Source organism: Stomoxys calcitrans, chromosome 5 (genome assembly GCF_963082655.1).
Source record: "Stomoxys calcitrans chromosome 5, idStoCalc2.1, whole genome shotgun sequence".
NCBI lineage: Eukaryota > Metazoa > Arthropoda > Insecta > Diptera > Muscidae > Stomoxys > Stomoxys calcitrans.
Window position 1 is genome coordinate 161350993 of NC_081556.1, and position 15975 is coordinate 161366967.

General features: G+C 38.9%; 2 protein-coding genes across 4 annotated transcripts in view; both read left to right on the plus strand.

Moving 5' to 3' along the window:
* The window catches only part of LOC106084573 (potassium voltage-gated channel subfamily KQT member 1), a 117996-nt gene that overhangs the window by 67123 nt on the left and 34898 nt on the right, over positions 1–15975 (plus strand). The window lies entirely within an intron of this gene.
* Positions 3227–6570, plus strand: LOC106084574 (tubulin-specific chaperone cofactor E-like protein). The gene is made up of 2 exons (XM_013248359.2): positions 3227–4320; positions 4388–6570. The coding sequence occupies exon 2, from the start codon at positions 4794–4796 to the stop codon at positions 6234–6236; it is 1443 nt and encodes a 480-aa protein (XP_013103813.1). The 5' UTR covers positions 3227–4320; positions 4388–4793; the 3' UTR covers positions 6237–6570.

Below are 15975 nucleotides of genomic sequence, written 5' to 3' on the forward strand. Positions count from 1 at the left end.
TCTTATCCAGCAGTAAGGCATTGCACATCTCCGCTAAGTGGTTGGTTGGCCCGTGTGCGTATGTGTACATTTGGGGAGCTATTGTACGAACACGAGTTTCTTTGTGTATTTTGTTTTGCTTTGTGTATTAGACTCACTTCTTTGTATCTCTGCATAAACCAGTTATGAAAGGCATACACACACACAACGATACGGTCATACTGCCGTGATTAGGGAATCTTCGTAGCGGAAAATTCCAACCGAGAAGGCCTTGTCTTCAAACGGGGCCTCAAAGTCATGCAAAAACTTCCCACTTCAACCATTACAAAAAAGTTATGCCTTTATGATATTTGTATGCATATACGACCTTATTGGTCATTGTCTTACCAATTTTAGCAACCCCACATCAATACGAACAGGTGGCAACTTTATAAAATCAACAATAAAATCAACAATAAAATCATCAAAGCCAAACGACAGCTAAGTACATAGGTTTCTTCATGATTTGCAAAAACTAAATTTGGCATTTGTAGCAGACCATAGGTGATATTGAGTAAGCAGACAAGTGGTATGCTTGTCGCTCTTGGACATTTTGATTGTTCTGGGACATGTTCGTTTAGTGCGTTGTTGGTTTTATTTTCTCTGTAAAGGTCACAGCCAACGAACTCATGTAACACTAACCTCGTTCAGTGAATGATTTGGGGTCTCTGATTGTGGGCTACACCGAACGAACGCCACTGAACACCCAGCTATTTTTGGCATCAAGGTCGCCGTCAAATGTTTCTGTGGTGCCACCAAACATTCTACCCCATACGCCAGTGTAGATCGACATACAACAGGCATTTCTTCTTTGGGCGAACCAAAATCGCTCCGAAGGCTGATCATCCGTAGACGAATTTACAGAGAGCATATCTTTTAAGAGGGCCTCGTCCACATCATCTAGTCCCATATCGTATGTGCATGCCCACGTCGACAGTCTGTGAGCTATGTGATCACTAAATTTAAAAAAGTGCCAAAAAGCCAAAGTGCCGAGTTGTTAATGAAGATAACTAAGTTTTAATCGCTTATTACTATTACTGTTAACATATGCACCAAATGTCAATATTGCCATGAACTTTCCTTTAAAGTACAAAGAAAAGGCAACTTCTCCCAGGTCAATCGATGAAGGCTACCCGATTCATTTTATGGCTTTTTATGGTCCAGTTCAAACGATGTGCCGTAGGGTGACCCTGCTTTGTAAAGAAGTTTTACAACTTGGAAACACTTACAAGTCGGTTTTAGAACTTTGTCATCTAATCTAAATTCCATCTAGACTGTGAAATTTCCCATTATATGGGAGTTACCATAAAATTTTGAATGATTTGCCAAATTTTAGACAAATTTAAATAAAAATGTAGGTTTCAGAGCAAAAATACCAAACATTGGTAGCATGTTAATGTGGGACCTATACCAAAAGTTGGGTCCACTTAAGATGTTTAATCTGGGGTTCGATCTATATGGTAGCTATATCAAAATATGAACTGGTACTAGTGCATCATAACAAACTGTTCCAAATTTCAGCAAAATCGGTCATTAAATACACCTTTTCGGAGCTGGAGATTTCAAATCAAGAGTCCAGTCTATAGGCAATGAAAACATATAGTCTTACAAAGCCCATCCTCGAACATATACGCTTAATGGATAAAAAGCACATTTATGCTAAAGTAAAGGTTCCATAAACAAAAAACTATAAGACTGAATCTTACACTTATAAGAACGCAATCCCTTAAATTTGCTGGGATATGCACAAACTTTGCGACGAATTGTTATTGCCTATCTGAATACCTCTGCCGAAGTTCATCAAATCGATACAACCATGTAATGACATTACCAAATTTTAAACAATGTTTAAACAACTGTTCAATTTCAGAGCATAAGCTGCAAAAAAACGAATTTGACTTGAAAACATGAAGGCAAAAATTTATTTCGACTTCATAGTTCATTCTGTGAGAACGGATGGAGATATCTCTTTTCTGATAACGAAAATTCAAATTAAAAAAAATCTAAGAAAAAAACTATCTTTATAGATTTTTTTTCGAATTTTTTAGATAAAATCGTCTTTAAAAAACTAAAAATAAATTCTACTCGTATTTTTTCACAGAAATCCCCAAAATATCCATTTCGGACACAGATGGTTTCAAAATCGGCTTGGAGGCTACAAATATTATTAGGTACATAGGTTTAGGGGACATATGGAGTAAGAAAAAAACATGGGGGATCTGGGCTTTGAAATTTGAGAAATGGAAGGATTTTCCATTTTTTAATAAAAAAAATTGGCTATTTTTAACTACATATGGCACTCGTTTAAGTTGACATATCCTGTTCGAATTTCAGTTAAAACGCATTTACAGTATGTCCTCTTCACAAAATAAAAAGAAAAAAATAAGGCATTTAAGCAAGGTTTTTCAATGAAAATTATTTAACAAAAAATTGCAAAAAATTGGAAATCGGACCACAAACGAATATTTGGCAGGCTTAACCAATTTTCGATATACCGAGATTATCAACTTTAGGGGCATAGCAAAAGGCGCCCGGAAAACTTAGGGCCACACGATCTCGCCAACACCTCAGCTCTAACCATTCCCAATTTCAAAGAGATATCTCTACCCGTTCTCACGCGGCATATCTTTTACTAGTTTATTTTTAGTTCTATCCATTGTGCATTGGTTAACAAAGTTTAACTTCAGTAAATATCTCGCAATGAATGGACTCCGTTTAATGAGTCTAACGGCCTATTTGTCGATCTCGAAGTTAAAGTTTCGTGTAACTCAAAAGTTTGCAATCGAGGAAGAACTCATCGAAAAAATAAAAAAAAAAACGGTCTATATAGATGATTCTGGATCATAGAGACGGTCTCCCATTCGCCAGACTAGCAATGCACCTACATACCAAATTACTTTTTTAAAAAATAAATTGTAATGGGATAGTCAAGAGCCAACACTAAAGATGCTGATTCAATGTTTGGCGCCATAAAAAGTGTTTAAGGCCCCACTTGCGGGTTTAGTTAAACCCGTGTTGCGACCATTTTGGGTAAACTAGCCAATCTACACGACCTACACAAAAAGTCAACATACACTCGGGTCGTTGTTTTTGGTGCTCATTTCTACACCATGTGGGTTCTCATTGAGAATTGGGCTCACTACGACTGAGCACTGAGCGCGCGTTTACATGCAAAGCAGTACAAAAAAAAATATGAAACATAACAGCAAAATAAATCCAAACGAATCCAGCTAAACACACCATAGAAGAGAAGCCAGAGCAAGAACCACGTCCGTACCAGTTCCCAGAGCAGCCGAGTCGAACAAAGCGCACCATAAGCACTCGCCAACACTCAACACAGAGTGGATGGAGCAAGTCGGCCAGACCACTAGCAAACTAACAACGAAATACACGTAGCAAACGTTTTTCTCAACGTACGGACGTAGGAGCAGGCAACAATCATTGTTTTAGAGACCACCACCACACCAAACGCTTTCCCGTCAAAGTTTCTTTGTTTGAAAAAGTTTCCAATATTCAAACACACACCAACGTCAGCCAGCCAGCCGTTGGTTTGGCAAATAAAAATTACAAATTCCGAGGCGAATGCTCGCAAAAAAATTAAGAAAAAATATTTAGTGCGCAATTAAGTAAAAAGTAAACGCCATAACCAACAAAAAATATCTACCAAACAAAAAAAAACACAAAAACTAAATCAACCTAAGCAGGTCTGTGAATCATTTCGAATATCGAAGCAATCTAATCGCGAGTTGTGGCCAAAAATTCGGAAATAAAACGAAGAACTTAAGGAGCAGAGAATTGCAATTACATCACCCCATTGGCGAGCAGCGTCCGTCGGCCCTTCACTCACCGCCGCCACCATCGTGTACATGGGATAACAAGGTGGACGAATCCAAGGTGTTCCTCAGGCCCAGAGTCCCCTTGGAAGGGAGTATGCATGGCAGTTGACATGTGAATGAAATTCAGCGTCGGGCTACAGCCTCGTTCTAGTAATCGGCATTGCACCCAAGTGGCCCCAATCCTTGACGCCAGGTGCAGGGCAGACTTAGTTGGATCCCAGAGATTAGTTGGTTCGTTATATTCCATTTTCGACAAGGAAAGCCATTGGATGCTCAAGTAACCCACATCAAAGTGAGGCGACAGCAACGACCGTTCCACACAATTGCCGTCAAGCAAGATATCCCTCTCGTGAAAGGAGGAAGGAAGCGAAGGAAATTTCAATTTGTCAACACAACAAAAACAAAAAAAAGCAACGCCATAAAAAAGCACCAACAGTTACCCCCTTGACAGTTGACACAAAGCGCCGTAAGTCCCGTTTTCAGCATTTCGTCAGTGATTCGGACGAGTCATATGTTTTCATTGGCCTTTTCAGCAAACGACGACGACAACCTCGAAGACAAAACATAAAGCAACAACAACAAAGTGAGAAACATAAACAAAGCACTATAACACAACAAAGAACTGGAGGAGAAAGCCAAATACACCAGTGAGCAAGAGAGCAAGAGAGAGGGTGAGAAAGAGAGTGGCACAGCGTGAGGCAGAGCACGAATTGAAATTCAAAGACAAACGATTGCATCGATTTTTCAAAACCTCTTGGAGGAATCAAAATACCAACGGTCGTTTGACTTGGCTTTGGCTTTGGTTCTGGCTTCAATGAAATTGCAGCATTTCCTTTTAGAGGCAAACACCATCAGCGCCACCAACCACCTTCACCGAGCCGCTACACAACAACAGCAAGCAAACACAACGAACAACACAGCCAACTTCACTGCGACAAGATGCCTTCACTACTGGAAGCGATAGAACGCAAATATTTCTCGGATTGCGATGACGACCACGACATTACCATACAGGGAGACAAAGGCAAAGATGCGGACGCAGCTGCCGGCGGTGGGGAACGCTTGATCTCCATATTTATACCCAAGCTGCCGCCTCTGCAATGTGTGCCCGAACTATTGGTGCTCAACGACTGTGACATTGACTGTGCGGGTGATTTCGAGAGCATCAAAGATAAGTGCCGTCGTGTACGCGAACTGGACCTGGCCCAAAACAAGCTGCAGGACTGGCAAGAAGTCTTCCAGATTGTGGAGCACATGCCTCGCATTGAGTTCTTGAACCTGAGCAAGAACAATCTCAGCAATCCACTGTCCAAACTCTATGCGCCCCCCATTACAAATCTGCGCGGCATTGTTCTCAACGGCACCTATCTGAACTGGGAGAGCATCGATGTGCTGCTCGAGAACCTGCCCGTGTTGGAGGAGTTGCATTTGAGTTTGAACGACTACAAAGAAGTGCTCATCGATACTGCCGAACTAGCCTCCGATGCGGAGGAAAAAAGTGATAACTGCAAATGCTGTGATGCCAAGGAGTCTTCCGACGCCAGAAAATACAAAAAGATATCGCCCCACAAAGCCTTGAGGACCCTACATTTCACCGGCAATCCGGTGGAAAAATGGCCCGAAATATGTCGCCTGGGAAGGATATTTCCCTGCATGGAGAACTTGGTCTTGGCCGACTGTCCCATCAAGGCCATTGAGTTCCCCGAAAAAGAAGACTCCAACTCCAGCAGTGAAGTCTGCGATGTGTCCGAGGGGGATTTGCCCCAGAAACACTTCCCCAATCTGTTATTCCTGAACCTCAGCTATGCCTCCATCAATACGTGGGAAGACATTGACCGTCTGGCCACCTTTCCCAAGCTCAAGAATCTGCGCGTTAAGAACTGGCCTCTGTGGGAGCGCTTGGAGTGCACCGAACATGAAAGACGTCAACTCCTAATTGCCCGCCTTCCAAATGTTGCCATTTTAAATGGGGGCGGCGTAATAACACCCGACGAGCGCGAAGATGCCGAACGAGCCTTTATCCGCCACTACATGGACAAGCCGGAGAGTGAAAGACCCCAGCGTTACTTCGAACTGACCGCCAAGCATGGCAAGCTAGACCCCTTGGTCAACATCAGCCTCAAGCCAGACAAGAGGGTGAAGATTATCCTCACCTATGGCGACAAGTCCGAGTCGCGCCTCGTCGACATCTATCGCACTGTGGCCGACCTCAAAGTTAAGCTGGAGAAGATAATACCCCTCACCGCCAATAAAATGCGCCTTTACTATTTGGACCAAGACTACAAGGACTGTGGGCCGGAGGAGATGCGCTATCCCAACAAACTATTGTACAGCTACAACATCCAGGCTGGCGATGAGATCATAGTCGATGAAAAGAAGTGAACTGGGGAGGCCAAGCCGCCCCGTGCACGAAGCTGGAGCAGCATCCCATTTGGTAGCTGTAGCATTCTAAGATACCCCTTAAGTATTCTAGTTATCCTACGCAATGTCCATTTATTGCAGACATGTATAATTCTTATATTTTTATGTATTAATACACTACACACACACACACACGCAACTATACAAACACGTACAGATTTTATTCACTCATGTAAATAGCAATCGTATTTATCGAAGCCCCGCCCCCCCTTCCCTGTCAACTAAACCAATACTAAACTTTAAAAAGAATAATCAATTCAATCATGATGTGTAAATAAAGCGAAATCGAAAATAATTGTTATTAATTAAATTCAGCAACAACAACAACAAAACAACAACAGCAACTATCACAATGAACAATAACGACAGCGACAGCGGAAAAAATGCAAAGGTTAACAATTTTTTTTTTTTTTGTTATTGGGATTAAGTCGCAATCACACGATTGGATGACGATGCGTCACCACCATCACCATCATTGCCATCGCATCGCTTCCTCCTTGCTTTAGTTTGACAATGGCAATACGCACAGGATGGTTGCACGGGATGGCTAGCATTTGCCCTAAAAACAAAAATTCAATGACATGTTTTCTGAGGACAACATTTCAATGATACGAGTGTTTTCTCGAAAAGCTAATTTCAAATGAAAGATAGCCATTTTAAAAACCGAATTGCAGTTCTTATTATTTCAACGAGTTGACTCTAAAGCAAAAATTGCAACAATACGTTCATCTCAATTTCAATGAAATTTTTTCTAACCATAAAAAATTCAATAAAATTGTGTGCAACGACAAAATGTCCATGATAGTTTGTCTTGTCTCTTTGTCTGTAAGGAAATTTCGAATTTGAAATGTTCTCTAAAGACAACATTATAGTGAAATCTTCCCTCTACAGATATTTACAGAGACATCTTCTCTAAAGACAGAATATATATGAAATTTTAGTTAAGCCGAAATTTTAGTGAATTTTTCTTTAAAGTCCAAATTTCAACGAATTGTCACTTACAATAAAATTGCAATGGGATGTCAGACACTGCCTTTGAAAGCATTATAGAAAAATGCACAGAATTCAAAGAAGGTTGAACCGACTCAAGCGAAATTTTTTGCATTCCAAAAACCAGAATCTAGCATTTCACCTTGGGGTCAATTATAGATGGCCGCTCCATCCACAGAATGTTACAAATGATTTAGCATAAAGGGGGACGAAAATGAAAGGCTTTACGTAAACACTTCGGTCCTCTATTTTAACTTACAAAATCTGCTAAAATATTCAACAACAAATTGTCAGCCTGATGTTTGAAATTGCAAACAGCAGAACTACTGCTAACTAACTACTGACAGTCAGCTGGGAGCAGGTTTGCTTATATTAGCTGGTTTTTCTTTGAATTTAACGAAAGTGAAAAGTGGAAAACCTTCCACTTCTAAGATAAACAAGCAGAAGTGTTTCGATCCGAACAATTGTAGTCATAAAACATAAAAAAGTATTAAATTCAGCTGGGTCCAACTTTTTGTTACCCACCCACCACCTCATATATATATATATATATATTAATCACATTTCGAAAAAATCCTGTGAAAATACGGCAAAATCGGTTTATAAATATGTCATTGAATGGAAAATTTCATCCAAATCAGATAACAATTGCGTTATCCAGGGCACAATTGTTAAAAGTCGTTACACAACACTACATGTAAAATTTCAGCTATATGGGATAATAATTGCGGTTTCCGGGGGGTCAAGATGTCATATCGGGAGAACGCTATGTCCAAATCTAAACCGATATTTAAAATCATTTAAAATTTTTCAATTCAAGAGAATATCTCAGTTCGTTCGACCGCTATTGTAATTTCGACAGACGGAAATGGCTAGATTGACTTATGGTGATTTCGGTTCTGAAAAAAATTTTAAACTTATGTTGCACTAATTTGCAAATGTCGCCCCAACCCTCTCATGGTGTTGCGCTTTTTATATTTTCAACCAAACATCTTCATGTGTCCATTGTGTAGTCATTTCAACCAAATAATAAGGTAAAAATCACATTATTGTCTTCGGATGAAGAACTTTCTAGCAATGCATCCAATATGCCGTTAGCTAAATAAAACGCGTTTAAGTATTGCCTGTTAGGGCGAAGGTCATTTTATTTTATTTTTTTTAGCTCGTCTAGAAAAAAGGAACAAACTAAAACGCGTAAAATTTTCCATTTTTATGCACTCCACCATAGGATGGGGGTACACTAATTTCATCATTCTGTTTGTAACACCTTGAAATATGCGTCTGAGATCCCATGAATTACATATATATTCTTGATCGTCATGTCATTTTAAGTCGATCTAGCCATGTCCGTCCGTCCGTCTGTCTGTCGAAAACACGCTAACTTTTGAAGGAGTAAAGCTAGGCGGTTGAAATTTTGCACAAATACTTTATATTAGTGTAGGTCGATTGGATTAGAATTTAAAATGGGCCAAATCGGTCCATGTTTTGATATAGCTGCCAAATAAACCAATCTTGGATCTTGACTTCTTGAGCATCTAGAGGGCGCAATTCTCGTCCGATTTGACTAAAATTTTGCACACAGTGTTTTGATATCACTTCCAACAACTGCATTAAGTATGGTTCAAATTGGTCCATGTTTTGATATAGCTGCCATATTAACCGATCTTGGGTCTTGACTTATTGAGCCTCTAGAGGGTGCAATTCTCGTCCATAACCTGATATAGCTGCTATATAAACCGATCTCGCATCTTGACTTCTTCAGCCTCTAGAGGGCGCAATTCTCATCCGATTTGGAAGAAATTTTGTACAATGGCTTCTCTCATGAATTTCAACATACGTGTCTAATATGGTCTGAATCGATCAATAGCTTGATACAGCTCCCATATAAACCGATCTCCCGATTTTGCTTCTTGAGCCCCTAAAAGGCTAAATTCTTATCCGAATGAACTGAAATATTACACAATGACTTCTACAATGTTCACAGCATTCATTTATGTTCTGAATAGGACTATAACTTGATATAAAGAGATACCGCGCATAGAACTCGGCAAATGCGATCCTTGGTGGAGGGTATATACAATAAGATTAGGCCCGGTCGTACTTAGCACGGTCTTACTTGTTTTATATTTATTTTTAAGATTTTGCCGCTTTTTCCAAACATTCAACAAATGTTGTCTTCTTCTTCTTCTGTTCAAACAAAATTTGCTTGAATGATGCCGCTGATTAGAAGTGCGACATTCTCCACCGCAGACTTGGCACGGTGTAAGAAATGCAACATTTCTCCACTCTCTGTAGGCAACAGTATTACAAACGAACACTACACCCGGTGATGGGATTGCATTTTTTGGACAAACGAGCACAAAATTTCATGTCGAAAAAATGCTATACTTTTTGCACAATCGAAATCACCATTATAATGTCAAGACGATCAAGCAAATATACGCTTTATAGGTCGTAGATCAATATATTGGGGTGTTACAAACGAAATAACTATTAGATTAGTATCCCCTCATCCTATGGTGGTGGGTATGAAAATAATCTCTGCAAAGTTTCAATTCATCTTAATTTTTAGAGGCAGTAGCGTGATAATCACAACAACTACGTGATAAACCACCGTAACGCATAGGTTAACATGTCCGCCTATGAGAATGGAAGCCTGGGTTCGAATCCTGGCGAGAAAATCAGAAAAAAGTTCAAACGTTAACTTGAATCGGACAGCGTTCGTTGAAATGTGAGATTCCTTAATGGAATATTCAAGGGCACATTTTAAAATTTTTAGTCATTACCACAGACAGACCGACAAACTGACAGACGGACGGACATAGCTAGATCGATGTTGAAAGAAAACACACAAAATTTGGTGCTAAAATCTTTTCTAAAGCCAAACTTTTTCAGAAGACCAGATTTCAATGAAAAGTAAATGCAGTTACAGTTCTTAGCCCAGAAATTTGGCTAATCTAGAAAGTTTTAAGGTTACCGCCTCGTATAGCGTTAGTTTCTGTTCTATTCAGAAGAGATCTTAAGTTGTATCCCAACTGATACTGTGGATAGACCTCAACCTTCGAAATGTGTGTCCACAACAAACCTAATAACCGATTTATCCGATTCCGTTTTAGCTATATTCTGTCAGTTTATAGATTGATTTCAAATAAAAGTCTTATCGCTCGATATATGTATACAGAATGTCTGGCAACAAGGCCTATTTAGAACATTTTTGGTATGTGAAAAATTCAATTGGATTTAAAATTCACACAGACTCGTATGATTATACTTTACATTCTCAAAATTGACAAATTTTTAAGATATGTCAGTGCTCAAGTGCCTTTGACTGTGAGGTGACAATAATAAGATTTGTTTTTATCAACTCTTCACAAAATTAATGGCCCTGGGTAAAATATTTAATTTCTAATCACTTGTGGTCGCCTATTTGCAATGAGGAGCTTTTACTGGAATATTAGCTCGTATACTCACTAACATGATTTCCAAGCAATGCATCATAATTAGAGGAAAAACAAACATCCATCTCCCCAAGTCCATGAACACAACTCGCAGTTCCATGTGAAATGATGACGAGGTTGTACATATGCCACCCCCTGAGTCTAGCGGAGAATTATTTCATGTCGAGTGGCTGGCACCCCTCGTTTGGAACCCCACCATGAAGCATGTCCCACTCAGCTGTTCGTCTGTTTGTTCTCCAATTTTTGCTGTTTGTTTGCTTTATTTGACGGCGGTGTTCGTTAGACAAGATCTTTTTCAATTGAGTCGCAAACTTATGAATGTACCCCATTTTATTTTTGTTTATTTTTATTTATTGTTTATTTTTTTCGATTTTTTGTTTGAGTACATATTTGTATATAAGCTATACGCCATACAATGTCCAGTATATTAATTAATTGTTGATTTTCACACATTCGACTTAAATACATGCAAATAGAGCGGGCGTAAGAAACCCCCCCTCTAGCTTCTGAAGGAGAAATTCAAGTGGTCCGCTGACCAGATAAAACTGACCAAGTCAATTTAAGTCATTCGAACTTGTTAACAATACTAAATAACAGCAATAGAATTTACAACAAATTATCGCAAGAGCATTAGTAAAAGCATATCAGGCTAGAAACAAACAAAGCCATTGTTCATGGCTAGTCACCAAATCAATTAGATATGCAATAAAAATATTTTTTATTGATATTAACTTGTAATTAATATCAGTGAGCAGTGAAATTCAACGGACCATAAATTCGATGAACATTGTTTATACAATGTGTTTATGAGCTACCTGTATTAATTACCACACATCTTCCTTTCCAACTCCCCGCTATTTAGCGTACAATGTAAAAGCACTAAAAACCAACAACAAATGCAAGGGAATCTTCAGAAATCAAATGGATATGGTTTGACCTTTAATCAGGCCACAATTTTTTTAAACCCCTTTAACCGAACATCTTTTACTCTTCCCTCGGAAATTGATTTGAAATTGTATAAAAAAAAAAAAATAAACCATGCACCCTGTTATTATCATACACAGGCGTTGCTGAAAATATTGACAACGGCAATGATTTTGTTGTTGTTGTAGCCACATTTTCATGTGGAGGTGGCGATCCTCGTCAAACTCCTGTGTGAGCAAGCTCGTTCCAGTCCAAAGGACCGATTGCCACGAAAACAAGGTGACCATTGGTTATTTAAAGGCGCCAATAACTCGCCTTGTCATATCGAGCCTCATAGGCACTCATTAGTTGTGCAAGGGCCAGTGCCACCCGGCCTCTCACTGAGACTCTCCGCTCGATACCGCTGATTGTTCGCGACTGCCATTGTAGCTACTCCGTATGGAGCATTCCAATATCGGCAACCTGTGAACGCGCCCGGTAGCTCGCAGCTAAGCTTCTCGTGACAGCAATGAACACCACACAAACCGGACTTAAATGTTCCAGCATGTGTGGTGCTTACAGTTAACCCGTGCCGGGGCAATGATTTTGTCAACGCGCGTTGTCAATTTCATTTCTCCCTACAACAGGTGTAGGCTTTACAACCTTTAGTTTAAAACAGGCATCCGGAGCGGGTAACTTTTTCCGTTGCGCTCCGGCAATTTTTTTTTTGCCCCGCATTTGCTCCTTTACAATTAAATTGACTATTTTTCACAGCTTCATAGGGCAATTACAACATCACGCAATTTTCAACTCCGATTATAAGTATTCTTGATCGCCGTTTATATCGAACTATGTCTTTATAAAGCCTCTATATAAACCGATCTTCCGAATTGGCATCTTGACCCTCTAGAGGGCGCGATTCTCAACCGAATTGGCTATGATTTTGCAAATCTGTTGCTTTTGTTACCTCCAAAATGCTTCTCCCAAAGTTTATATAGCTCCCATATAAACCCATCTCCCAATCGAAACTCTTAAACCTCTTGAGGACGCAATTCTTATCCGATTTGGCTGAGATTTTGCATAATTTATCGTACGACCTCCAACAATTTTGCAAAGTATGGTCTGAACCTCTCTTGCTCCAAAATAAAAACGAAACATCCAGTTTTACTTCTTCAACATATACTGGAAGCAATTCATAACCAAATTTTTAAAAATAAAAAATTTGCTTGATCCGTTTTAGTTTCTGTCTATAAAGAGAATCGGCCCGCGCTGTAAGACCCAATATCAAGATCATATTTGGCATGGATGTCAAAGACCTCTCGGTTCCAAGTTTTAGCGAAATCGGTTAATGAAGGCGCTTTTTATCTAACTAAAGCCGTGTGTGGATCATACTCGGTCCGTAGGTCGGGTAATACATGCTACTATGGATGACAACGGGTCTAACAGTGCTCACTGTTCTGAATTTCAATAAAATCTAATTAGAAATAGGGCCTTTATAGGCTGAAGGCCCAAAATTGCCATATCGATCTGTTTGACAGCTATATCCAATTATAGTATGATCTGGACTACAACTCACTGTTCCAAATTTTAGCGAAATCGGGTTATAATTGCACATGGTATGGCCTTAGAACCGCTCTCTTCCGGGTTCACAAAATTTCGCTCCCGCTCTGGCAAAAATATGTCTGCTCCGCTCCGCTCCGCTCCGCTCCACATTTCACTCTGCTCCGAATCCCTGGTTTAAATGATCTTAAAATATTGTATGTTCGTAGGCCTCTGCGGTGCAATGAGGTGGAGAGTTTGTTAACACACAATCATGGGATGGATGAAACACAGGTTCGATACTCAAAAGCACACATAGCATTTTTGCAAACTTGAAAAAAAAAACCGTACACCAGACGTTGTCAGAATGAGGACACCTGTTGTTGATTTATGAACATTTGTGGTAGATCTGATAACTTTTACTTTCAATTTGAAATTTGGGATAGATTTAATTTTTCGCTGGCTCATACCGAACATTATTTTACACCCACCACCGAAAGATGGGTAAATTTTGTAACACATCAACATCGATTTCCGCCAGTTTATCTGTCCGTCCTTGAAATCACGCTAGTCTTTAAGAATGAAGATAATGAGATGAAACCTTTTACAGATTCTTTATGGTCCACAGGCCGGTTAAGTTTGAAGAAGAACTATATCAGACTATATCTTCATACAGCCCCCATTTCGATTTAAAGTATTGTTCCTATTTTTTAGCCGATTTTGCTGAAATTTTGCACAATGAGCTATGTTAAGATATCCGTATGGACCAGATCGGACTAAATTCACATTTAACTGCCATATATACAGATCTCCGGTTTTTCTAATTTGCGATATTCTCATATAAATTCGGTGGTAGTGTGTATCGTCACCGCAATTGATGCAGTGTTATGCTCAACACATTGACATGAGTGGCGATGGTTTGAATACCCGTGTAGCACTGCATTTAACATCGTATTTGTCAATGGCGGTGTTATGAGTGAATATAAACACCGGTGGTCGTTTGTATTTGCGGTGGTTATTTAAACTCGAGTGGCTCTCGTTTGCTTGAAAGCGATGCATACACATCAGCACCATCGCAAAACATGCCGTTTGCGTTGAATAGAATCAAATGGATGCATTAGTTGCGCTGATTCGCAAATGCGATACACAGCTGCAGATTTCCAGTTAACATATATCCGAGGTTGTAGGTATCCAAAGTTCAACCTGACCGAATTTAATGCATGTTTATTTGTTTTTCGAAAAATTTTCTTTGACATCATCCATCTAGAATGAAGTTGTGTAATCAACTCGAAAAAAAAAACAATTCGTGTTTTTTCTTTAAAAATTATTTCTCATATTTTCAAAAATTGCTTTACATTACATTACATTAAGGAACAGGGCCTATCTTCTCACATATCAATGAGTGCTGTCCGATTCAAGTTTAAGCCCATTGATAGGGGGCCTCCTTCTTTTTCGAGCGGAGTCCGTACTCGTACTCTGGGTAGAAGTTTATACATGGCTGCCATACCAAATGGTACAGTACCTCACAAATGTTCCCATATTTTCATGCTGCTTATTTCTGTCTGGCCAAGTATTCTGGTACATTTGGCATTTTTTGTCTCATATCCATCAAATGTTTAAATGAATGAAATCACTTTTAATACCAAAGCATTTGTTGGTGGTATGTATCCAGGATTTGGAGCTGCTCAGTATTAAATCAAAATGTAAGCTCTCTGCACTAAACTCTGTTAGATTTCCGTACATATTTTTGTGCCAAGAAATTATTGGCTGTCATGTTTAATTCCACTGGCCACTTATTACTGAAGTTGGTATTGTTATTATCTAAGTTACGTGTGGTAGTTACGTGTGGTATCCGTGCTCAATTTCTGCCATGGAAAAATTTTAAATTGAGCTTGGCGATTTTTAAATCAGTTTTGAATCGATTTGGAAATCAATGAACTATTTACTGTTGGAATGGCAAAAATAAACACTCCAATGATCTATTAATTGGCTATTCATATCGTATGTGTATGTTTAACGATTTCTGTTTGCAGCTGGCATGGCAATCCATCATAAAAACAAATCCAAAATCGCATATTTGCCTCGAGAGAACGATAAAGATTCCTCGAAGGGCCATAACATAGTGAGGTAAGAAGCTATCTGAAGTACCTCAATACTTCCGAATTGTTATCAGTTGTATGAAAAGCGATTTGTTAAGCAATTCTCAATGTGGGGAACTCACGACTGCTCGTAAAGAGATTTCAATTTGCTTTGAAGCTATTAAGGCACGACTATCATATTTGACAGACACTAAACAAATGGAGGAGTAGGTAGAGGGACGCCGTTGATAAGCGCAGTTTGCTTACTATGCCTCAAAACAAATGTGCGCATATATGTGTTTTTTTTTTTTTTTTTTTTTTTTAAATGTTTATTATTTCAGTTAATTAATACATAGTTCTATTAATAAACAAATAGATATATTATATAGTATAGTAATTCCTTACACTGTTCCCATAGGGATGCTCTAGTAATTCTAATATAATAGATAGTTTTTATTACATAGTTCGTTATAATAAATTAAGCCTAAAATAAGCTTATATATAATGTATCGCAATGAAAAAATTTGAAAAAAAACATCACTCATGTATATTTTTATTTTTATATTTAGTTAAAAAAGTGTCAAGGGGTATAAAACAAGAAGATTATGGCCTATGCCACCAATATCTTTGTATGCCTAAACTGTCAATCTTATCTCTTTGAGTTATTGTGGTATCAAATCTAGTATCAACGCCAGGGTTATTTATGTCGAAAGATTTTATATTGGCTCTTCT